Source organism: Cetorhinus maximus, chromosome 4 (assembly GCF_964194155.1).
Source record: "Cetorhinus maximus chromosome 4, sCetMax3.hap1.1, whole genome shotgun sequence".
Classification (NCBI taxonomy): domain Eukaryota; kingdom Metazoa; phylum Chordata; class Chondrichthyes; order Lamniformes; family Cetorhinidae; genus Cetorhinus; species Cetorhinus maximus.
This window is the reverse complement of record NC_135882.1, coordinates 48,522,375-48,547,353: the sequence shown is the minus strand read 5'-3', so window position 1 is coordinate 48,547,353 and position 24,979 is coordinate 48,522,375. Positions and strand designations below refer to the sequence as shown.

The 24,979-nt window shown below is 41.5% G+C and overlaps 1 protein-coding gene across 2 annotated transcripts in view; it reads right to left on the bottom strand.

Annotated features, from left to right (window-relative positions):
* Window positions 1–24,979, bottom strand: part of vps41 (VPS41 subunit of HOPS complex) — a 256,233-nt gene that overhangs the window by 26,471 nt on the left and 204,783 nt on the right. For both annotated transcript variants that reach the window (XR_013576374.1, XM_078540140.1), the window contains exons 18-22: window positions 19,736–19,863; window positions 17,128–17,272; window positions 10,760–10,801; window positions 10,391–10,441; window positions 2,340–2,477 (exon numbers count right to left, since the gene is read on the bottom strand). Coding sequence is in view for 1 of the 2 variants with exons in the window: in XM_078540140.1 (XP_078396266.1) it covers window positions 2,340–2,477; window positions 10,391–10,441; window positions 10,760–10,801; window positions 17,128–17,272; window positions 19,736–19,863 (504 nt within the window). In the remaining variant the exon portion in view is untranslated. The remainder of the gene's footprint in view (window positions 1–2,339; window positions 2,478–10,390; window positions 10,442–10,759; window positions 10,802–17,127; window positions 17,273–19,735; window positions 19,864–24,979) is intronic.

Genomic DNA, 24,979 nt, shown 5'->3' with positions numbered 1-24,979 from the left:
TTTTAGCTAATGTTCCAAAAGGTGGCTATGCAGGACGCCAGGGGTTGGGGGGTGTGTGGAGAGGTGGTGGTGAACTTTTATACCCCGCCCCATTTTCTTTTCCGCCTTCAATCTTACCACCTAAGTCCAATTTAATCTTCATTGCTTCTGCACCATGAGCCATTTCCCCAGTATTACCCTAATTCTCAATCATGATGCTCCTACTTTAACCCTAGTTTTGCAAGATTTCCTTCATTCTCATCATCTGCTATTTTCCCCTTTAATAAATATCATTCTTTATTTTTAAAAGCAGCAATTTCAAATGTAAATTTTTCTCGGACTGTCCATTTACATTTCTCCTGGGGCTCCAATTTCACAGATGGTCTCCAGTACAGGTGGCCAATGTTCAGCCTTGAACCTAGACAATGAGTTTATTCCAAATTAACGCTGTCAAATGTTTCCAGTTATTTTGCTGGGGGTTGTGGGGAGCCTGTCACTGGATTTAAATCAAGAACAGCCACTTTCCCCTTGGTGCCTGCTGCAACATTCTCTACCACAATCACAGCACAACACCACTGGGAACTGATACAGAGGGAACCTTCTGTTCTATATTATTTAGTTGCCCTCTTCCTTACTAAATGAGCCTTCATCGGTTTACAGCCTATAACTCCAGTCTCCTCTTGCAACGTGTTCCCCCTTGTAAACAAATGCTTTCCACACCCAATTTACTGAATGGATTTGTATGGCAATTTCCAGTTTTGTAAGGTAAACAGCAAATTCTCAACCTCTGGCCTTAATCACCTTAATGACTGAAACAAACTGCAGACAAATGGCAAAATTAAGGAGGTTCCATAGCCGAGTCCTGCATGCCCAAAAAAACCATTTCATTTACTTGGTATACTCCAGCCTATGCAATGCCTGAGCTTATGACACCATCCTAGTAGCATCCAACTAAGACAAAGTATTTTGAAATATGGAGGGAAAGGGGCGGAGTATTGAAGTGTAATAAGCCCTCTTGTATTTTATGTACTCTTAACAAAGTGTAATCAAAACAAAAGCCAAAGGAGATATTAAGAGTGGCTAAAAGCTTGGTCAAAGTTGTAGGCTTTAAGAAGGGACTTAAAGGAGAAGGTGATAGAGAGATTTAGGGAGGAGAGTAATATACTCTAAATAGTTGAGTTATTTATTACATTATTTCTGCCCTTAGCCTTTGGCACAAAACGAGATTTAAAGCAGTAGAGAGCAGAGCCCACTTGATAAAGAAACAACAAAAACAGAGCAAAACGAAGGACGGTAATTATGATACAGTCTATCCTTTCCATACCTCAAACAACAGCTTTTAAAATGAAAATCTTGCATTGTATTTATATTAGTGTATTGGCTGAGGAGACAGACCTAACTCATAATACAATAGTATTATAATCACAACCAGGCAGTATTTGAATACCAATAAGGTGCAATACCAATTGGGTGGTGCTTGTAATAGTGGGCTGGTAGCCTTGTGCCAGCTGCCCCATGCTATGTGGAGTCCTGACTGAATTCAATTGCAGATCTCAGCAAGGAAAGGATATCACATCTCCCACTACAGCAGCCACTTGCTTTTTAGGAATGATAAAACTGGTTAAAATACTACTCTGGAAGGATGTTGAAAACTAACATGGCAAACTAATGCCTTTTCGCTAACCAGGCCTCTTTGGCCTCTATAAACCATAAGTGTATGTGCATTGGGCCTGTACCAAGGTAAGAGCAGGAGTTCTCCTTGCTGCACTAATATGCTCCTATGAATTTTACATGTCCAAACAAATAATTTTTCAAACCACAAGAGTAACAACAAAATTATAAACTTGCATTGAAAACATTCAGTCGTCTCAATTTCTGATAGAGGGCGTTAACATTATGAAGGGGTTTGATAGGCTACAAGGTGGGAGATTGTTTCCACTACTGGGTGAACCCAGAACAAGTTTGCATAAAGACAAGGCAGCCACAAGCTGATCAAATAAAGAATTTGGAAGGAATTTCTTTACACAGAGAATGGTGAGAATGTGAAACTTGCTGCCAGATGGTGTGGTTAAAGCATTTTTACATTTAAGGGAGGCTTGAACCATACATGTGAATGGAGAAGAGAATTGAGGGTTATGGGGGTAGGGTGGGAAGGGGTAATTAGAATGAAACAAGGCTCGAATGGACAGCGTAAGCACCAGCAAAGGTCAGTTGGGCTGAATGGCCTGTAGATTTGGTGCAACATAACTCTCTTGCACGTGCCATTTAACAACCAAAGTCCTTGCATTGCACTATGATAATCACTTAGCAGTAGCATTCTTGCAACAAGACACATAAGAGAGCTACTAAGACCAATTTACTTTTTCCAGTGGACAATGGGTGCTGTCTCTCAGGAATGGCAACAGGTTTGGTCGATCATATTCGGCGTATAGGCTGATCTGTTGTTCATGGAACTTCTGTCCTTTATGGTGATCTCGTTTGAACAGGTTATGCAAATACTGTTTAAAGAAAGCACAGAGCAGGGCTTATAAAACAACTACATAGCTTGTTAGATATAAACTTTAGAATAAAATTAATGGGTTTAGCATCCATAAAATCTTTTTTATAATTGTATTCTCCAAGAGGAGAATGCTAATACAACAAATACTGATAAACACACGTTCAGACACTTCCTCTAATACAGCTTGTAGAAAACAGGACAATGACGAAAGAGGTAAGAGCTAAACACATTTAAAGGAGCAGAAATACCAACAGAGATAAAACTTTGGCATTTTCAGGTTGTAATTCTGTCCAAAGATTACCATAAAGCATATAAGCTATCCATATTGGCTCACATTTTACTGTCAGCGGCAGAGAACCAGCACTCACTGTTGACTTTAAAGACTGTCCAAAATATCTAGCATGGTTTCTCCCCCAGCTCAATGGCATCAAATCTGGCACCTTAATTCCAGAACCAAGTGAAGGGGGTGACTTGGCGTGCAGTATGGTGCTGTTAGCAAGCAGTCAGTCGCATGGAAGTATTCACGCACAACAAACTAGGAAGTTAAAAACGCTTAATATCCTAATATTAATTTAAATTTTCAGATAGTGAAAGAAATTATTACTATTTGATTCATTTAGAAGCTAGAATAAAATAAAGATAAACAAACTTAATTTTTTTTCTGCATTATTTTGAGCATGTGTGGATTCCAGAATTTGCTGTTAGTTTTACTGGAGCAATGACAATGAACGCTGACTGTTTCACCATCATTACCACTGCAAAATCCTGGCCATTATGCTCATGATTTTCAATGTCATCCAAGCCCAATTACATTCTGCAATTGCAATGGCTACAACCTATCCAACAAGCAACAGTCCTGATCTCTACTGTAAAGTAAAACATGGAAATAATGGAGAGTAAGTCACAAAGTGATGAATGCCCCATGCAAACACTACCGCTTCTCACAACACTGAAGGGGCAAGGAGACAGCAATTTAATTTTACACGTTTGATAATGAAAAGACCCATCAGAAAGAAGCAAGCTAAGGCCTAATCTTAAACTGTAGAGAGTAAACTCTTCGATTAAGTTGCTGAATGCTTCAAATTATGGCCTCATCTGCCTCCTTAGATGACACATTACAGATCCCCAGGAGCTATTTGAAGAGCAACAGTGGAGTTGTCTATGTCGTGGCTAGCATTCGCCTCTTCATCACCTCACAGTCAAAAACAATTAACCAGCCATTCACCTCATTGTCATTTGCAGGGTTGTGATCAGTGTAAAATGGCTGCGCCACACTTGCCTGGATAAGACAGGGCTCAACATTTCATTTGAAAGACAACATCTCGGACAATGCAGCATCCATCAAGACTGCACTCAAGTCTCTGGAATGAGGATTGAACACCTGCTCTTCTGATGGAGGCGGGAGAGCTACCACTGAGTGAGGACTGATACCTTATATGTCATTTTGGGACAAGTGATGCTCTTTGAGCAAAGGTCATTTATTTTATAAGGTTCCATTTTAAAAAAAAACTCATTTCCTGCAACAAGTATTTTAAATAATCATGACAACATGAGTAAGCCATCCCAGATTGTGTAACAAGGAATACTACACCATGGAATTGAGCTCCCACTTCAGGTTCAATCGGCGATCCAGGTGCAAAATAATCTAAATTTACACAAGTTTTGAGAAAACTAGTGCAATATCTAGATGCAAACTTATTTGCATCTCTCTGAAACGAAATCTGCCATGAACCAGCACAATCGAGCAGCATTTGGTACTGTGATTTTAGAAAAGATTTCCTTGATATATTTAAGAATGGTAACTTGGTGCAGTTTGATTCATGTAGGTGAAAATGGAATTATCTACAAAAAAATAAGCATTTTTATCAGTGTCTAGTCCACCACCTGTGAGTAACCTGATTTTAAATAACTGGGAGTTTCACTCATATTTAAAGTCATTTTCAATGATGATTAATTTGATCTGGGCCAGTTTTGAGGATGGTGCCATATTCCAACATAATTCTTTTCAATATAAAGGCAAAATACTGCAGATGCTGGAAATCTGAAACAAAAACAAAAAATGCTGGAAAAACTCAGCACGTCTGACAGCACCTGTGGAGAGAAAGGCAGACTTAACGTTTCGAGTCTGTATGACTCTTCTTCAGAGCTGAAGAAGAGTCATATAGACTCAAAACATTAACTCTATGTTTCTTTTCAAACTAGTGCAAAAGATTGTGGAAACTTGATTTGCAGCGAATGTGACTTGCGCTTGAAAATCTTCACCTTCCTTGACGGCATTCCGTAGGGATCGTTCCCTCTGGGACACCCTGGTCCACTCCTCCATCACCCCCTACTCCTCAACCCCCACTTATGGCACCTCCCCATGCCCACGCAGAAGATGCAACACCTGCCCCTTCACTTCCTCTCTCCTCACCGTCCAAGGGCCCAAACACTCCTTTCAAGTGAAGCAGCATTTCACTTGCATTTCCCCTAACTTAGTCTACTGCATTCGTTGCTCCCAATGCGGTCTCCTCTACATTGGAGAGACCAAACGCAAACTGGGCGACCGTTTTGCGGAACACCTGCGGTCTGTCCGCAAGAAAGACCCAAACCTCCCTGTCGCTTGCCATTTTAACACTCCACCCTGTTCTCTTGCCCACATGTCTGTCCTTGGCTTGCTGCATTGTTCCAGTGAAGCCCAACGCAAACTGGAGGAATAGCACCTCATCTTCCGACTAGGCACTTTACAGCCTTCTGGGCTGAATATTGAATTCAACAACTTTAGATCTTAAACTCCCCCTCCCCCTATCCCCACCCCGTTTCTTTCCCCCCCCCACCCGCCTTTTTTTTCAATAATTTATATAGATTCTTCTTTCCCCACCTATTTCCATTATTTTTAAATCTAAAACTAAAACCTTTAGTCTTTCCACCCCACCCCCACTAGAGCTGTACTTTGAATATCCTGTCTTGCATTCTTAATTATCACTTTTCTCAGACAAAGACCACCACCTTCAACACCTCTTTGACCCTTTTGTCTCTGACATCTTTTGATTATCTGCTCACACCACACCCTCAATGTGTCTCTTCCCCCCCACCCACCTTAAACCAATTTATATTTCTCCCTTGTTGAAACTATGCTTCAGTTCTGCTGAAGGGCCATGAGGGCTCGAAACGTTGACTGATTTCTTCTCCGCCGATGCTGCCAGACTTGCTGAGTTTTTCCAGGTAATTCTGTTTTTATTTTGTTTTGGATTTCCAGCATCCGCAGTAGCTTTTAGCTTTTTGTTTTAATCTTCACCTTGTGTTGGTTTGGTCAATTTCTGATGACTTGCCACTGAAATTCAAGCGCAACCTAATGGAAACGCCAAGCTTCTCAAATTTATAATGTGTGATACACTAATTTTAACGTTCCATTTCATTTTAATTTGAGATGTTCATGCAGCACCTGATGCACTGATCAATACTAACATTGCATTATAAATTGCAATTGCAAACCGACTTCCTTAAGCTACATTTCATCATAATCTCTACAAGAATTATAACATTTTACTAACATTATGTTCACCCTAACTTATAACTCTACAGTAGAGCATACTTAGGGTTAGCATATGAAATTAGCTAGGTAGCCCTGATTTGGTGTTTAATTTCTTTGAGCTCTAACATAGATCTTCGATCTGAACAGCTGCGTTTCTAATGTGTACAGCACAGCACAAAAAGCAGCCATCCAAAACTAATAATCACACTATCCCCTCTCTTATATTTCCCTCTGCTTAAAATATTTATCCAATTTTCGTTTGAAAAATGTAATGGTCTCTAGCTTAACCACTCTCTGTGACAAAGCATTCCATGGTCCAGCAATCCTGTGTAAAGACATATTGCCTACCTCTCTCCTCACCCTCAGTGACAATTTTAAACTGATAATCCCTTGTCACTGACTCCCTTACTGGAGATAGCATTCCTTCCCTATATCTTTCCTATCAAAACCCTTCATAATTTTAAATCTCCTCTTAGTTTTCTCTGCTCCAGTGGAAATAATGCCATTATTTCAAATTTCTCTTCATAACTATGGATTGACTAATATCTCTCGTCTTGTGCATAAAATTACTTCTTTCCTGTCTCATGTAGTTATTTACATTACAAAAATCTGGCCTTTTACATGCAGCACAGCAACACTACAAGAAACAGGAACATCTTACCAAGCTTCATGGGACACTGCACACCAGCCACAATTTTGAAACAGATGAAATGCAGTCACCTCTTACTTTGAGTACATTGGAAATCAATAGGTTTGTCTTCTTGTTACAAGCTTTGAAAATTGATAGATAAACCTTCCTGAAGCATGCAATAGTAAAATAAATCCTTTTTGTCACAGTACAAGTTTTTAATCATTGAGACACAAGCTGTTATCTCCATGTAGCTAATCACCTGATGACAAATTCCAAGTTTCCAAATCGCTGTAAAACTGATGAGAGGAACCAGTATACTGCACAAGGCTAGAAAGTTGTTTTGTATTATAGCCAGAGCCCAACACATCACATGATTGTGGAGGAGTAGAATGGGGGTGAGACCAGTTAAAGTATCTCAAACCTCACTGGAATTATAGGAACAGGAATAGGTCGCTTAGCCCCTCAAGTGTGCTCACCACTCAATTAGGTCCTGACTTATCTGCACATCAACTCTATCCACCTGCCTTTGTTCCATATTCCTAAAACACAACAAAAATCCACCTGTCTTCAAAGCTCCAATTTACGAAGCATCTACAGCCTTTTGAGGGAAGAGTGTTCCAGATTTCCACCATCCTTTGTGTGAAAAAGTGCTTGCTGATTTCATTCCTGAACAGCCTAGTTCGAATTTTAAGATTATGCCCCCTCATTCTTTATTCTCCCAACAAAGAAAACCGTTTCTCTTTATCTACCCTATCAAATCCTTTTAATATTTTTAACACCTGGATTATATTACCTTCAATCTCCTATACTCCAAGGAAATACAAGCTAAGTCTATGCAATCTGTCCTCAAAATTTAACCTTCACACCCCAGTATCATTCTGGTGAATTGCGCTGCACCCCTTCAAGGTCAATATATCTTTAATGAGGTATGGTCCCCAAAACTGAATATAATACTCCCAGTGGGCTCTGAGCAAGGCTTGATACAACTGAAGCATAGCTTCCTTTCTATTCCAGCTCTCTAGAGATAAAGGCAATATTTCATTCACCTTTTTGTTGTTCCTGTGCCTGTCTACTAGTTTTCAATTGTTTTTGTACTTGAACTTCAAATCTCTTTGCTCCTCCACAATTCCGAGTTTTTCATCCTTTAGAAAATACTCCATTTATTTTTCTTGGGTGAAAAGTACATGATCTCATACTTCCCCCATACTGAACGTCATCTGCCGTAGCTCAGCCTACTCGCTTAATTCAGCTATGTCCCTTTGCAACTTCCTGATCTCATGCCCACAATTTACTATCCTTCCTAATCTGCAAACTTGGATATACAACTCCCTGTAACTTCATTCCAGTTATTAATAAATATGGTGAAAACTTGATGCCCCATGACAGATTCCTAGTGAATATCACTTGTCACATCCTGCCATTCACAGCATGCATATTTATCCCCACTCTCTCTCCTATCTCCCAAACAATTTCAAGTCCAAGTCAGAGGGCTACTTCCAATTCTATGCTCTCTCATTTTTGCTGATAATCTCTTATGTGGAATCTTATTGAAAGCTTCCTTGAAGTTCATATAGATAACACTATAGACATTCCCTTATCTATCCTATTAGGGACCTAAAAACAAATTCAACTAGATTACATAGCTACTCTTAACAATGCCATGATTTCTCAGATTGCATTTGATCCAAGTGCGGCATCCTACACAAATGACAGATTCTAGCAGTTTCCATAAGTGATGTTACAACGGCAGGGTTAGAGTGATCTGGCTTCTCCCTTCTGTGCTCCTCAAAATAACAGGATGACATTCGCAAATTTTCAAACTAATGACACAATCCCCAAATCAAGGGAACTTTAAAAGATTATGACTAATGATTCTCCAATTTCCTCATCTTCCTTCATATCCTGGGGTGGAAAATATCAGATCCTGCTATTTCCCATTATTTTCTTGATTATGATTTTCTTTAAAACCCAATGAATCCAGTAAATTCTTCCACCTTGATTTATTCTTTGTTTCCCTTCCCTCGTTGGTATTTTATCCTCATCTTTTACAATGAAAACAGATTTTTAAAAATTGCAAATAAAATCTGCCATTATCACCTGCATCTGCCTTCAATGGGCTGACAGCTCCCTTAGCCAGTCATAATATATTAATACAGTTTAACTATTCTTTATATTAATTGCAGTTTTATTATTTCTTTGTTGCAGTTCTTAATAATGCCTGAGTTCCCCTTTATTATTTTCTATATTCCTCCCAGTTTTCTGGATAACCACTTCCCTTGCCAATTGTTTAGGACATTTACTGTAGTTTTGTACTGCGTCTGACGTCATTTGTCTGACCATGGTTGCTGGTCTTGCATTGTACAAAACACTACTTTGAATACCATCCACTGTTTCTTCTGTAGGTTCAGTTTAACATGTTCAGCATTGTCATGAAGATATTAATGTATATAATTTTATTGGAAATTATTTTAAATCGGACTTGTAGTAGGGTCTGTGTCTGTGGGTGTGAGTGTGTGCCTCTTAATTGGATTAAAGCCAGCTAATCTGGGTGCTTTGATGTATAGTAGTTTTGAGATGCTAAACAGTAGAGTACATTTGCATTTTGTTGAATAAACCATTCAAAGACTGGGGTGAAATCTTGCACCTAGCTAGGAGATACCAAGCAACATGTTTATAATATTACTAACAAAATTGGTACTATAAAAGGGTTTTTATTGTTAGAAGAGGTGGAGTTCAAAGGGCCTGGTGATATATTGAGAATTTGCATTCAAAGGGAAGGCTAGGTATATACAGAAAAGAGTTTTGTGCGTGAGTCAGAGGCATGCCACCTATAAGCCAACAACTGTGCGAAAGAACCAAATTGAAAGGAACCTCATTTTGAATTTGTAAGATAAAATTTGCTTTGCCTGGTGTCTGTTTAAGTCTATGGGTTATTGTTGCCTTGGTGAAGATTTACCTAGGAGTGAATTAATTTGGGGTTTGTTTAAAAGTTGTTATGGTAGAAATTTGTAGGCATGTGTACGTGTTTAATTCCTTGTTAAATTAATAAAGGTTTAATTTAATTTATATAAAAAAAAACCTCTGGAGGTTTGGTGGTTTCATTTCTGAATTCAGAGCTGCATCTCAAACATACCAATTGAAAGTATAGGTTATGACAGTTGTTTAAAACTTCCCTTGGGATTCTAAATCACTCACCCTTTACCAACTGCTGTGTCATAATAAGCATGAGTCTCACTGTTTCAAAGTCAGGCTTACATAAGTTTAAAACACTGGTTTGTGTGTGATCCTTCTCGTTCTCAAACTTAATGTCAAACTCTTAGGTTATGGTCACTGATTTCAGGATGCTTCCTTACTATCAGGTAGTTCATGAATTCTAATGTGTTACTCATTTTAAATCTAGTACAGTCTGTTCCCTTGTTGGTTATAAAAATATTGGGCTGGATTTGGCTGACAAAGCAATAACGATGAGGCTAATGGCACTCTATTATTTATGCATAAATGGTACAGAAACTTCAGGCAAGGGGCAGATGGATCGTTAACTATGAATATCCAAATGTTGCTTTCTGAGTTGCACTGCTTTACTTTGCAAAAACAGTATTTCACTTTCTGTTTCACTGTTGATGGCATGGACAAGATCATAAACTCGCAGCTGCAAACCCACATCCAATAACTTTGTGGCATCTTCAAATGTAAAATGTTGCCCTCAAAGGCAACCATTCTGAACAGAGATATTTGATGTTTATATAAGGCACAAAAGAAAACTAACCACATGCTGCAGTTCTGGTTGATCCTTCAGCTCCTCCACAACTTTGTCAATCTTCAACAGAAAAGCAAAATGAAAATTAGTCAGAACTAAAAACAATCTAATAAGCAAGATGTTGACCTCTGGCCACAGTTAATTCTGGCTCATTACTTCCTGTTCCAAAGTATTTCTCAAATGCACCGCTCATATTCTTACATCACAACGGTGCCTATACTTCAAAAATATGTTATTGGTTGTAAAGTGTTTTGGGGCCTTCTGAGATTGTGAAAGGCACTACATAAATGCAAGTCATTCTTTTTTTCTGTAGTTTCATTTTAAAGTTTATGCTTTCAATGAAAGGCAAAATTGTAGCTAAAAGAATTTGTTACTTACTGAAATTTTATCTTCATTGTCCAGGAGCATGTTAACTGCTTGCTGTAGATGAAATACAGAATAATGGTTAGAAGAGGCTGGACTAGTAATCAAGAGAACCAGGAACCCAGAATCCAGAATCCTGCCATGGTAGATGTTGGAATTTGAGTTCAATAAAAAATAAATAAATCTGGAATTAAAAGTCGAATGATGACCATGAAACCATTGTTGATTGTTGTAAAAACCCATCTGGTTCACTTATGCCCTTTAGGGAAGGAAATCTGCTGTTCTTACCTGGTCTGGCCTACATGTGACTCCAGACCCACAGCAGTGTGGTTGACTCTTAAATTGCCCTCTCAACAAGGGCAATTCGGGATAGGCAATAAATGCTGGCCTAGACAGTGATGCCACATCCCATGAATGAATTAAAAAAAAATGGTTAAAAAATGTAATGTTTAAAAGTAGGCAGCAATGAGTCAAACAGTATTTTTTTTAATAACTTGCCATCCAGTTGGCTCCTAGAGTAAGCTTTCTAGCAAATATTGGAATTTGAAATCACATGCTATCAGCAGTATTTTAGTCGAGCTTCCCTGATACACTGCAATAGGCACAACCTATTCAGCACCATTAGTGCAGACAAACATCCCAAGGTGTTTCATGTTGTGGGGCAGAGAAACGAATGGCGACCGCATTCAGTGAAAAGTGAGGAAGCAACTGAAAGTTTGTTGAATAGGATAGATTTAAATACTTCTAGAGGCAGGGAGATTTAGAGAGATAAGCGAACATTTAACCTTGTGGTGGCTGAAGGCACACCAAGGGATTTTATACCAATGAGACTGCCCAGAGCTACTATGGAATTGGCTTTACTGCTTGACTTGTGCACTAGTAAGTAGAGAGAAAAAAAGAGGGGATAAAAAGAGATGTTTATGTTTGCACTGAGAACAGTGAAATTGTTTGCACTTCAGTAATACCTCCACTGAAATTTCTCATGTGTGTAATGTCAAAGAACATAGCTGAGGATTCAAATTCATACAACAATAGCTCATCTTTGTTGCCATCATAACAATGTACATTGGAGTTGTTCGAATAAATTCACTGTGAAACATGCAATCCAGGAGTGCTTCTAGTACAATCCATGGTCTCTGATGAGCTGGTTAATCTCCACTGCGGCACTGGCAGAGACACATATTTGTGCCTCAGTGTCTGGTGGTGGAGAAATCAACATTCCTGTTCCTGATCAATACTCTGTGGCATCTACAGGAAAATGCCCATGTGGTTTAAATCGGGCTGTGGTTCCTTCTGTGGTTGAACAACATGCCAAAGCTCAGCATCTAAGCTCATTTATGAGGAATGGTCACTTGGGAGGAGATACCAGAGAACAGTGGATGCCCATGGAATCATGCTGTTATTGGAAGAAGAGCTGTGAATATCAGAAGTAGAGAGACCCTTGAGCCTCACGGAGAGCTTGGATTTACATAGGTCAATAATATGATTCCTATCAATGAATCATCGAAACTTTCTCCTTATGACAAAAGTCAGCAGGTCCACTTAAGGGACAGGTTTAAACATAGGATGAAACTTGAGGCACACAGAGATCTGCCAGGTAATTATTTACAATGCACTGACATGTGAAGGAATGACCTATGTACAATATCACACCAATTCAGACTTCCAGTTACAGGGGTGCTGCTAATGTGACTGCATGGTGAATTTACAGCAGCTTCCAATTAAAATGTACTTAGTTACTGTGGTGTAACAAATGATTACTAATTACGGTTTTCCAACCAAGGAATTTAACTTAGATCTGTTGTACATGCCACGGGCTGAATCTTCGGCTCAGTGAGCTGGGGCGGGGCCCGCTCGCCGAGGCGTAAAATGATGTGGGGTGATGTCAGGCGTGCGTCCCGATGTCACTGCATGTCATTTAGATTTTCAGTTCGGCCGCTCGCCTGCCAAACTGTCAAAGGCCTGTTAAGGCCATTAATGAACTAATTAAGCCTATTGTGAAGGCTGCCTGTCCAACCTTAAGGTTGGCGGGCAGGTGAAGAGCCCAGGCGGCCGTCACATTTTTCATGGAACCTCATCTACGGGTGGGGTGAGGTTTCATGAATGATCTAAAATTTTCAGAAAAATTTTAATCAAAATTAATGCACATGTCCCAGCTCATGTGACAGTTTCACATGAGGGGACATGTCATAAAAAATTTTACAACACTTTAATGCACTGTTTAAACTTAAAACTAATCTCCCTGAGGCACAGCAGCCTCTGTGCCTCAGGGAGATTTCTGTGCTCTTGTGCGAAAGAGCGCACTCCCTGCCCGCACAGGGAGCGCTCAGCGCTTCCGGGCATGCGTCACACTGGGCGTGCCTTAATTGGCCCGCCCACGTAAAATGGCGACACGGACCCGATCGGGGACGCCGATCGATTCTGTGCCCGCCTGTGCCCAACTCTGCACACCCCCCCACCGACGAGGGGAAAATTCTACCCTACATGTACCAGCTTTAGACTGCACAGAGAAACATGGGAAAGGATTTTTCCCTCGTCGGGTGGGCTCAGCGGGGGCCATCGAGAACCTGACCACTGCCCACAATTGGGGCCGGACCGCGATTTCACGCTGACAGTCAAATTAAGGCCCATCTAGCATGAGTAGCATGAGTCGCACGCAGCAGCACTGCCTATGTGTGTGGGGGGGGCGGGGGAGGTAGGAGGGTGAGCATGAACTTCGCGCATACACGCGAGTGCACACTGGAAAAGTTCCAAGGCACAGAGCTGCCTAAGGAAGATGAAGAGTTTTAAAAATTAAAAAAATGGCTTATAAAATGTTATAAAACATGTCCCCTCATGGGACTTTGTCACATGAGCAGGGACATGTTATTAATTAAATTTTAAAATTATTTTATTTTTATTTGCTGTTGGAAACCTCATCCCGCTTGTGGATGAGGTTTCCTAGAAAATGCAAATGCCGCTCGGCCTTTTTGCATGCCCACCAACTGCAAGGTTGGACAAGCAACAAAAAATTTTATTCAATTACCTTTTAATAGGCCTTTTACATGTTGACGGGTGCACGCCGGCCGAAATATCACGCGAGTGCGCAATGACATTGGGACACTCGCCCGACATCATCGCGCATCATTTTATGCTTGGTTGGGTAGGGCGCAAGCCCACCCGACAAGCAGAAAATTCTCCCCATGTGCACAGATAGTGCTTAAACTACCAACAGCACATTGGTACCAGCTCACATTTATAGTACATCAACTATGGGTGTGGCCAGATAACATAGCCTCGCATCTGGCACTACATGAATTGCTCATTTAAAACTGATGCAGTATATGCATGTACTGATCTTTTGGCTGCACACTTCCTAAGTTGGTAAGTATACTTTAAAAAGTACTTAGTTAACTGGGCAGTTCTGATGAAAGGTCATTGACCTGAAATGTTAACTCTGGGTGGAATTTTCCATGCCCACTGATGTTGGGCATGCTCGGCGACGTGAGCGGACAACATGGAGAGAAGTCCAAAAATCGGTTTCACGATGTTGTGAAACCAGTTTGCGATCATCCGCTCAGCCTGTCGATGGTGGACCGTGCTTCCCGCCATCGGACGCAGGGAATCTCATTGTAACACATCTGCATATCAATATAAGGCTAGCCCACCGGACTCATCCCCCTATGTTGGATCGCACACCATGTTTCACAACAGCACAAAAGCGACGTGTACCTGGCAAGCCCCACTTCGCTTGGGACTTTGAGATTTGTTTGCCTACCTTGCTTCGGGCAGCACTCGCAGTCATCAGCGCCAGGCTTCGCAGACAGAACCTTTAGGGGGGCTCACGGGCAGGTCTCTACCTACCAGGCCAGCCGTAAGGTGGGGGTGGCTTTTCAATGGCTGCAGAGCGAGGAAGGGGGAGGGGAAGTAGCCTCAGGCAAAGGAAGAGGTTGCAGGGTGAGGGCTGTACTGGGGAAGGGGGGTATCCAAGGATTTCTATGGGGGCACAAGTTGATCTGTGCAAGTAGCCTCAAGATGGTGATGGCTGAGGAGGCAATCTCCTGAGCAGATGAGGCCAGACGGAGATGTGAGGGTGTGAGTGAGTGCTGATGTCCCTTGAGCTGGCAGTGAGTGAGATGCCAGTGCATGTGCGATGAGCTTGAGTGTGTGAGTTTAGAGTGACGAGATGGTTGCCTTATCCTGGCGGCACGGATAACATCATTCATCCTCTTTCTGCATTGGATGGCCAAACTCTTCTGTGCAGCATTGGCACTGATCAGCATTGCCATCACCTACCAAGCTGGAGTGGCAATGTAGCTGCCCCTCCTGCAGCCTGAAGTGGGGTAGAGGACATCACAGCAGGTCTCTACGGCGTCCAAAGGGCATTTGAAGGACGCGTCACTAAACCCGGGGGCTGCAGTCTTCTTCCTATCAGGGCCATGTCTTACTTGCAACAATCCTGGGCTGGAAGCACAGAGGTGTGCATGCGGCTGTACTTTAAATATGGCACCTGGCGTGATGAAGTGGCGAGGTGATGGCGTGCATAATTAATGTGGCAGGATTGGGACGATATATGGTGAGAAGCCGCCATTGTGACTGGCAGGTAAAACGTCATTTTTCCCGCCCACTACCGTACTTAGTGCAAATCTGGGATGATTCCGCCCTCTGCCTCTCTCTCTCTCTCTCCCTCTCTCACTACAGACTGCACGTAGGCACAGGTGCACAGATGTGCCTGACCTGTGTATTTCCAGCATTTTCTGTTTTCATTTTAGATTTCTAGCATCCATAATATTTTGCTTTTGTGTCAAAAGAACTTAATTTGTTGTGAAGTACTTTGAGACATCTGAAGTAACGACAAGTGCGATATACATACAAATTCCCTCTGTTTTTTTAATGGAATTAGTTCAAGTTAGATGTGGAACGATGACGTTCTGCTATGGAAATATTTAATATCCAAGCAAAATATACCAAGTGTGTCCTTGTTTCCAGCTCACACTGCTTTGGCAACTCAGATCTGTCATATATCATTCAATAAAAATGTTGAAAAATTTAATTACTTGGATAAAAGCCAGTCTTTAAAAAAAATACTAGTTGGTTTGCAACCCATGTAATTGTTGATGAAAATAAACATCACTTGTAACACTTCCCCGATATTGACGTTACTGGTAATATAGGATGAAGTAAATGCTAGCATTTCTTGTTAGACAGTGGTTGGTTTGTATCTAAATACACTGATTTAGGGACATATATTGAATGCATCATTTAGCAAGGTCAGTATATTGCTCACTGACCAGCAGCATCAGCAGAAGCCAACAACTCAACTCTACAGATATGTGCTAGCTTTATAAGAGTCACGGGATTATTGATTGTGTCCATCCGACTCATGACCCAAAAGGGTTTGCGCTCCAATTAATGTGGTCTACAACCACAAATTCAGAATTACGTTGCTTAGTCCCTGTTTACTCAATGCTTTCCACATTACCCATCTCCTCCAGCCTCATTTAAAGGAACAGGTAAAGGGCAGCTCTTAAAAGACACAGGCTACCTTCTGCCATTGTCTAATGGAATCATTGTGCCAGCCAGAGACAGAAACAGAGCACGAATATCTCAAAGTCACTGATACTGCCGGATAATTTTGGGCATACCATTGCAACTGTGAAACAGCATTTCGGATGAACAACAGGTGACAGGATGCAATGCAGTACGACCCTATGGTTTGGAGAGTTGTTTTCCATATAGAGAAACCTTGCCACTGAGCAAAAGCAGCTGAAAATAATTTATTCTGGAAAGTTAATTAAATAAAAGTTGATATAATTTACAATCGACTTGATTATTTGACTACTCAACGGAAATACACAGGAGTGTAACACAGCAGGATTACATGCCCTATCAGCTGGTAATTAGGGATAGTGGAACATTATATGCAACCTCAGATGGTATATAGCACTGCCTACATTCTGACCCCTACCATGCTCTGCAACTCTCTCTACATTCTTCCATATTCAACGCTCCATAGCACACTGTGCAATCTGCCCCCAATGTGCTCTACATTCTTTCCTCTATCATACTCTGCTGCACATGCTGTTCCATTTCATTCCATCATCAGTAACACAGTATTCAGCCATCACGCCCCAGAACACTTCTTAAATCCTTCCCCTTCGCTACCACTCTCCTCACCTTCAAGTCTCCTCAATACCTACCTAGTTGACCTCAGGACCTCTCATATAATTTTTTCCCCCCTACTCTGTGTTTCCCCCATCCAGGGTTTATTCTACAGAAGAATGTGATAAAATCCCATCCATTTTAGAGATGAGCATTTCTGGCTTTGTTGCATGTAAGAAAAAAAGTAACACAATCAAATGAAAAGTAAAAATGGAGAGCAACATGAAAATTAAACTTCTGACCTCCTTATCAAACTCCATGAGCAGAACAATCTTATCCTTGATGGAACTGAAGAGATTGTGCTTGTGTATGAGCTGGAAGACATCTTTATGTCGCAACTTTAAGTAAATTTCAAGAGCTTTGTCATAACGCTGGTCGTAGGTGTACCTGGGTGGAACCGAAACAAATGTTAACCTTGATGCCAAGTACAGTCTTAATTCAAAGTTGCATAATTCAAGATAGATGATAATTTGTTTTTGCACCAGGTTCCCATTTTTCTATTTTATTAAAGTTGCTCAATTCAAATTCTGGGATAATTCCTACTTTGTAAGCACAAAATTAGTGATCCAGTTTAGATTGTAAACGTAAACCCAAGTAGGCAAACAACACAGCAGATGCAAAAACATCACAGTTTCTAGAAAATCATTGCAGAATTAACTAGAAAGGGCAGTTATTGTAGAATGGGTTGGATAGAAAACACATCTGTACAGAACAATGGAAGATTAAATTTAATATATAGAAGCGTAAAGTACTACACTTAGAAAAGAAAAATAATCCACACACAATGCATTAATGGCATTGAAATATCTAAGGATGTCGATATAAGTGATCTTGGACTCTTCATGGAGCTGGAGCTTAATGTGTCTGACCAAATCAGAGCAGCAATCAATAAAGCCAATAGAATGCTGAATTACATGGTGCAGAGACAGATGATTTTTATAGAAGTACATTTCTTCTTCATAGAAGAACAAATAGTTAAAGGCATGATAAAAGATAAATATTACTTTAAATCAAATTGAGAGAGTAGGACATAGGGACATCTGTTCAAACTATAAAAGGTAAATTTAGGATTGTTTAACAGGAAGCTCTTCTTCACACAACAACTGATCAACATAAAATGGACTCCCTGATAGAGTAGAGAAAGCAAATCCCCTGCATTTTTAAGAAATAGCTAGAAGTAGCCATAATAATGAGGTGGACGGTGAAGGCAATATGGTCTTTGTCAATGGATGAATTAAGATGGGCTAAATGGTCTTCCTCATCCAATTTAACATTCTCAAGATCAAAGTACAAAAACAGACTATCAAGTTTGTGCTGATTTTTTTCTCCATATAGGCTCGGGCTGCTGAGTCTAATCACACACTTCTGCTTTTACCCCATATTGTTTAATACTTGTCCTGTTCATACAACTATACAATTCACAATAAAAAATATAATTTTTTATGTCCCCAGATTCAACAAAAGTTTGCAGCAGGAAATTCAACATTCCAGCCATTCTCTGTCTGTCTCATTTAGTTTTGTATTGTAGCAAATTGCCCTCCTTAGCAACGAAACTCTGAGGTCTGTGATTGATAAAGTGCTACATAATAGGCTTGTCAGCAAGTTGAGGCCCATGGAATAAAAAGGACAGTGGTGGTATGGATAAGTTGGCTGAGTGACAGGAAACAGAGAGTAGTGGTAAACACAACAAAAATAAAAATACCTGGAAAAACTCAGCAGGTCTGGCAGCATCTGCGGAGAGGAACACAGTTAACGTTTCGAGCCCGTATGACTCTTCAACAGAACAGTTGCTTTTCAGGCTGGAGAAAGGTATTTCGTGGTGTTCCCCAGGGATCAGTACTAAGATCATTGCTTTCCTTGATATATATATTAATGGCTTAGACTTTAGTGTACAGGGCACAATTTCAAAATTTTCAGATGGTACAAAACTTGCAAGAATTGGGAACTGTGAAGAAGATATTGATGGACTTCAAGGGGACACAACACAGGCTGGTGGAATGAGTGGACACGTGGCAAATAAAATTTAATGGTGAGAAATGGGAAGTGATACATTTTCGAAGGGAGAGACAATATAAACAAAAGCTACAATTCTAAAGTGGGGTACAGGAACAGACAGATCTGGGGGTATATGTACACATGTCATTGAAGGTGGTAGGGAGCAGCTTGAGAAATTGGTAAAAAGTTATATGGGTTCCTGGGCTTTATAGATCAAGGCATAGATAGGGCACAAAACCAAGGAAGTTATGATGAACCTTTATAAGATACTAGTTCAGCCTCAACTTGTTTACTGTTTCCAATTCTAAACACTGCACTTTAGGAAGAAAGTGAAGCCTTTAGAGGGCACAGGAAAGATTTCTGAGAGTGGCTCCAAGGATGAGGGGCTTCAGTTATGAGGATAGATTGGAGAAACTGGGGTTGTTCTCCTTAGAGAAGATTGAGAGGAGATTTGACAGAGGTGTTCAAAATCACGAGTAGATAGAGAGAAACTTCTTTTTGGTGAAGGGTTCGAGAAGCAGAGGACACAGATTTAAAGTGATTGGCAAAAAGTCTAAAGCTGACATGAGAAAACACATTTTTACACAGCGAATAGTTAGGATTTGGTATGTATTGCCTGAGAATGTGGTGGGAGACTGTTTCAATGATGGCTTTCAAAAGGGAATTGGAAATTATCTGAAGAGAAAAAATCATGCAGGGCCAGAGGGAAAGGATGGGGAGAGGGACTAATTGAATTGTTCTTGCAGAGAGCTGGTGTAGACTCGACAGGCCGAATGCCTTCCTTCTGCACTGTAAACATTTTATGATCCAAGGACACTGATGAGAACAGACAGATGCACAGAAACAGGTACTCACAATTCTGCTAGCGTTGTCAACAACGTTCTGTTACTTGGAGCCCGATCCAGATGGTCCAATACAGAGCGGACTACAGTCTTGTTGTTATAAATGTCACCTGGCCACTCTCTTATTAAGGATGCAAACCCCTTTAAAAAAAGATAGCAGACATGAATTAACAGCTCTGTAATTCAAGGAAAGAAACAAAGAACTTGCATTTATATAGTGCTGTACCACACCCTGATGACATCACAAGAACTGCTTTTTGAAAATACAGTCAATGCAGATTATGTGGACAAATAGTCACAGCAAGGCCCACAAGTAGCAAGTGGCTGAACGACGAGATAATTCTTTTTTTGGCAGTACTGGGTGAGCAGGAAAGTAACCTTTTTATGAAGGGGCAAAAATGAACTGCACAATGTTGTTGGTCTTGGAGTGGGATCCCACATGTAGTCTTGCAACATTAGTATTACTAATGTGGCTTCTCCAGAGCCAATGAAGCTGGGACTGTACTCCTTATGGCATGTGATGAATAATTAGAGGAACAATGTTCACAGAAATGGCTTTCATATTGCTGCAGAATAAAATATTTTACAAGCCTGTCTTTTAACTTCTGTATGAAATCCACAAGTATTGGGCAATTGAAAGCTGAGAACTGTTGATCTTGTTGCCAGTCATAGGGCGGAATTTTCCATTTTTCACGCTAAGTGTGGAGGCGGGACCAGAAGTCAGCTTTGAACTTACTCCATGGTGAGCGGGAAGAACTTCTACAATTATGTGACGCTCAGCTTAATAGCTATGCATGATCATGAAAAACGGTGAATCTTGAAGCAGGGCAGGCAGGAAGTTGATGCTCCCAATACCTCATGGGTTCAAAGGTCTGCATGCCATATTTAAAGGGCATCTGGACAGATATTCATTATCTGAATCCCAAGAATGGCTCCCTTCATCGCTAAGCACCACCTCTGGAGGTTGACACCCCCTACCTCTCCTGCCTGCAGGTAAATGCCTGAAACCAGACAGCGTGTGGCTCCACATTTTAGCGATGTCTCGCTGCAGGTTCCCTTCCAGGCCATCTGGGAAAGGAGGGATGTCCTCTTTTCCCAGGAATGGCAGCAACAGGCCATCCTGCCAGACCAAGTGTTATGGCGCAGTGAATGGTAAATGCTGAGCTGTTCAAATCCCAGAGGGAAACTTGAAACAACTGCCACAACTATTTTACAATTTGTATTTATTTCGAGATGCATGCCTTGAGTTCAGTAGTAATAAGACCACCGAGTCTTATTAGTTTCTTACAAAATTAAATTAAACTTTTATTAATAGAAAAAAGATTTTACGCACATACACAGGCTTACAAATTACTACGATAACTCCTAGATCCCCTAGTTAATCTAACTCCCAGTTACAGCTCCGTAAGGCAACAGTAAAATACAGATTTTAAAAGTAACACAATATCCTGAACAGTCAAATTCAAAGTGACTTTTCTTCTCTTCAGTTCATTTAGACAGCAACTTGAGCCTTAAAGGCTGGAGGTTTCTTACACGTATTAGATCTTAGAATGCCTTCCTCTTACACATAATCTCATCTCCTTTATACAGGTTTCTCCCTTTTTAATGTAAATCTCATTGTCCCAAAATATCTTTTCAACTCTACTTTTCTAATAATAAAAATCTTTCGTAGTACCAATTTTATCAGTAAGCTTTGGGAGAAATAAACATACTGTTTGGCTTCTTCTGGCTAAGTGTAACAATTCGCTGCCTCTTTTGAAATTCAAATTACTCTGGTTTATCTAAAAAAGCAAATTTTCCCTTTATACCTCAGATTCTAAAACTCCATGTTTACCTATTTAACATTTCAAACCTAGCTTCTCTTCTGATACATCAAAGCCTTCAGGCCAGCTGTCTTTAATTCAATTAAGTCCCATCCACACACAGGTCCCACTATTCCTACCTTACAATAAATTCAAATAACATGACGAAAATTATTATATTTTCTTGACACCAAGGCAGTCTGGATGGAGGTAGCAGCACAAGTTAGTGCTGGTTGGGCCCACAGGAGAACCTGTGCTGCAAAAGGAAGAATGATCTGCTGTGTGCCACCAGGGTGAGTGCCACTTTCTACTCAATGCAAAGTCACATTTACAGGGGCATGAAGCATTGTAAGTTTGCAGAGGGTTGACACAAGGGAGGATGGGTTTCAGGCATCTCCATCAGATGCACAAGTGGGTTGAATGTGTGAGTTAATTAATGATTTGAATGTTCCACAATGTTGTTAGTGGGTCTCGTGCCTGTGCAGGGGTTTAAAATAAAAACAGAAAACGCTGGAAAATGCTCAGGTTAGGCACCGTCTGTGGGGAGAGTGTGTCAACATTTCTGGTCTGTGACCTTTCATCAGAACTAGGCAAAGTTTGAGATGTAATAGGTTTTGAGCCAAGGGTAGGTGGGACAAGGACAAAGGGTGGCTTTTGAACAGGAGAGAGAAATCCCATTGCAAGATGAGAGACAATACGTGCCATTCTTGTAACTCTTCCAAAACAAGAACAGCATGTATTCAACAGCTATTACTGCTTAAATCCCCATAGCAGATTCTTCTCACTAGTAAGGTGGACACAGAAATTGGCAGCTGTGGGGGTGGCAGGAGAATATGTAGCCATGAATGCTGCAAAACTGCTCATGTACCCATGCCAATGTCTCTCAATGCTCCTCTCTGTCTGCAGGAGAAGAAAGAGCACAATAAGCAAAAGCATGCACAGATGGGGAGGAATGCCTGCCATCAGGATCCTAACCCCATTTGAAGAAGAGGCCTTGGAAGTGGCAGGAGAAGAGGGTGACTATGCCTGTACCGAAGAGGAGATTGAGGTTGTCCACCATCTAGTGAGAATGCCTCCTGTCTGCTCCCTGCATCTGGACATGAAGCAGCTTTTTCGATGTTATTGCCAATCTTTCGTGTGGTTTTGCTAATACCATGCTTTCTCGTCTTAGTGAACCTTAATGAGGCTTTGCTTCTCTCTGACAAATTTACTCTAGATTAATCCATTACTCTACAGCAGCCTTTTACACATCTTGCGTAAGCCTCACGGCTCACAACACTAATAATTCTTATGTTCTCCAGAGCCCATTTCCATTTGAGGCACAAGAACAGAAGACCCCTGTCCCAGCTCACCTCTGAGGAGGAAGAGTCGGGACCCTCAAGGATGCACGCGTTCCTCTGCACCTTCCACCGGCACAGAGACATTCATCTCGGTTGGTAATCTATCTAGAGTAGGCGCAGGGTCACAATGTGGTGATCGCGTCACTGAAATGGGTCCACAGCTGGCGGAGGAAGTGACAGCCGAGGTCTCTGACACTTGGAAGGTTGCTGGAGACCAGACCCCTGTTGAGCCCCATGCAGATGATAAGCCTCTGGAATTGGCCATAAGAGACTTGTTGGAAATGTGGAAACAGGCAGGGGATCATCAGGCTGATATGCCAAAGACCATACGCAGACTGGACCAAAGGCTGGAGGAGTCCTTCCACGTCTTGTCAGCTGTCGTGGCTCCAGCATGCGGGTACTTAGCTGCCTCCGTGGAAGGAGCCCACCTTGGAGACCAAGGTCTAGCGGAACGCGCAGTGGCTATCGGATATGCGCTTGCACCTGCGCTCCATCGCTCTAGTTATGGGATGCAGTGCAGCAGTGGCTAGATAAGAGGGGCATGGGGCACCTCGACCGCCCTCCAGGTGCCCCTTCTCCCCGAGGAGTCAGGGAGATGCCATAGCGCACTGACAAGGAGGAGCACCAGCAAGGCACCCCAGGGACTTCATACTAGGATGCTCCAAGGGTGCCCTGCCGCTCAACCCCCTCTCTGCCAGCGACCCCATTGCCTCCAGCAGGTCAGGCTGACAAAGGTGCACGTGCACAGGAGACCCTTAGCAGGCTGGAGCCCTATAGGCCACAGATCACCAGAAGACACCCATCAAAGTCATCACAGTCAACAGGGCATAGCAGTCAACAGGCTACCTCCACCTCAACTGTGGATGTCAGGGCTGCACATGAACATGGCAATAGAAAAAGGCAAAATTTTGAAGCCGCATAAGTGGCATGGGTGACCAATCACAGAAAAATGATTTGCACATGTATTTAAATGTTTAACTGCACTGTGTTCAGGTTTGCTGCATTTTCATTATGCTGCTAGTTGCTGCATGGTTGCAGGGATTTAAGGGCATTGCACTTCATTCCCATTCAGATTCCGAAGATGGGGTTATCCTGATACATCATCAGTGCCATCACTGAGTATTCTGACATGAGTGTGTTTCATCTTTGGCCATCATTCGTGAATGTGTGGCCTTGGCACGCATCAGGCAACCCAGCAGGTATTGCTCACATGGTTTTGAGCCCTCTGAGAATGCGGTCCGTTCAACATTTGCAGCCAAGTCATTGCATGTCCTGCTGGTGTTCTGATGCGAGATGAAGAGGTCTCAAAGTGAGTCAGATAGGCTAAGTGAGTGGTCAGGATCATGGTTGTCGCTGTTGACGATGGGGTCCTGGAGGTTGAACTGAAGGTACTGGACAGTGGACGGAACAGTCAGAGTGAGACAGGGCAGTGCGCTGTGGTAGGGTGGCAGATCCACGATAATGGTCGGGTAGCGGTCAGTGTCATGGAGGTGGGAGGCCTCGTGCATGCCTCTTACATATTTTTTTCTGAAAGCACATTTTTCTCACTCATTACTAACAAGATTGTGACCGTGAACGTAATACTGGCAGGCTGGGGTTTTAATGAATATGTATGGCATGCTAATGAATGTAAAAAGGCTTCCCGATCATTAGCGTTGGGAAGGTCAACTCGCCTGAAACGTTCTTCTATCTTAATACCAAAAGCTTAACCCATTGTCGGGAATCTGAATTTTGGCCTCCCATGCGATTAAGTTCTCCCTCCTGCCTTTCTTCGCGTTCCAAGTGGGGCTGGAAAATTCTGCCCATAGTTTCACTCTAGCTACTGCTTAGAAAATGGACAAGAATATGGATTTCATGCAAATATCTAAATTCAATAAACATTATTTAATTACACTGGTGCTTGACTGTGAATCTATTTTAACACTTTTAGGAGAAATCCTAAATCTAGTCATTGACCTGGAGACAGAGAGAATATTCAGATTTATTTCTGGTTAGAATTGAATTGTTGCTGCATTTTTTTTGATCCAAACTATAGTGTAAAGTTTCATTTCAAGTTTATGCTTTCTTAGGTTCCAGCACACTGGAGCTGGATCAACTAGCGAGAAAACCTCAATC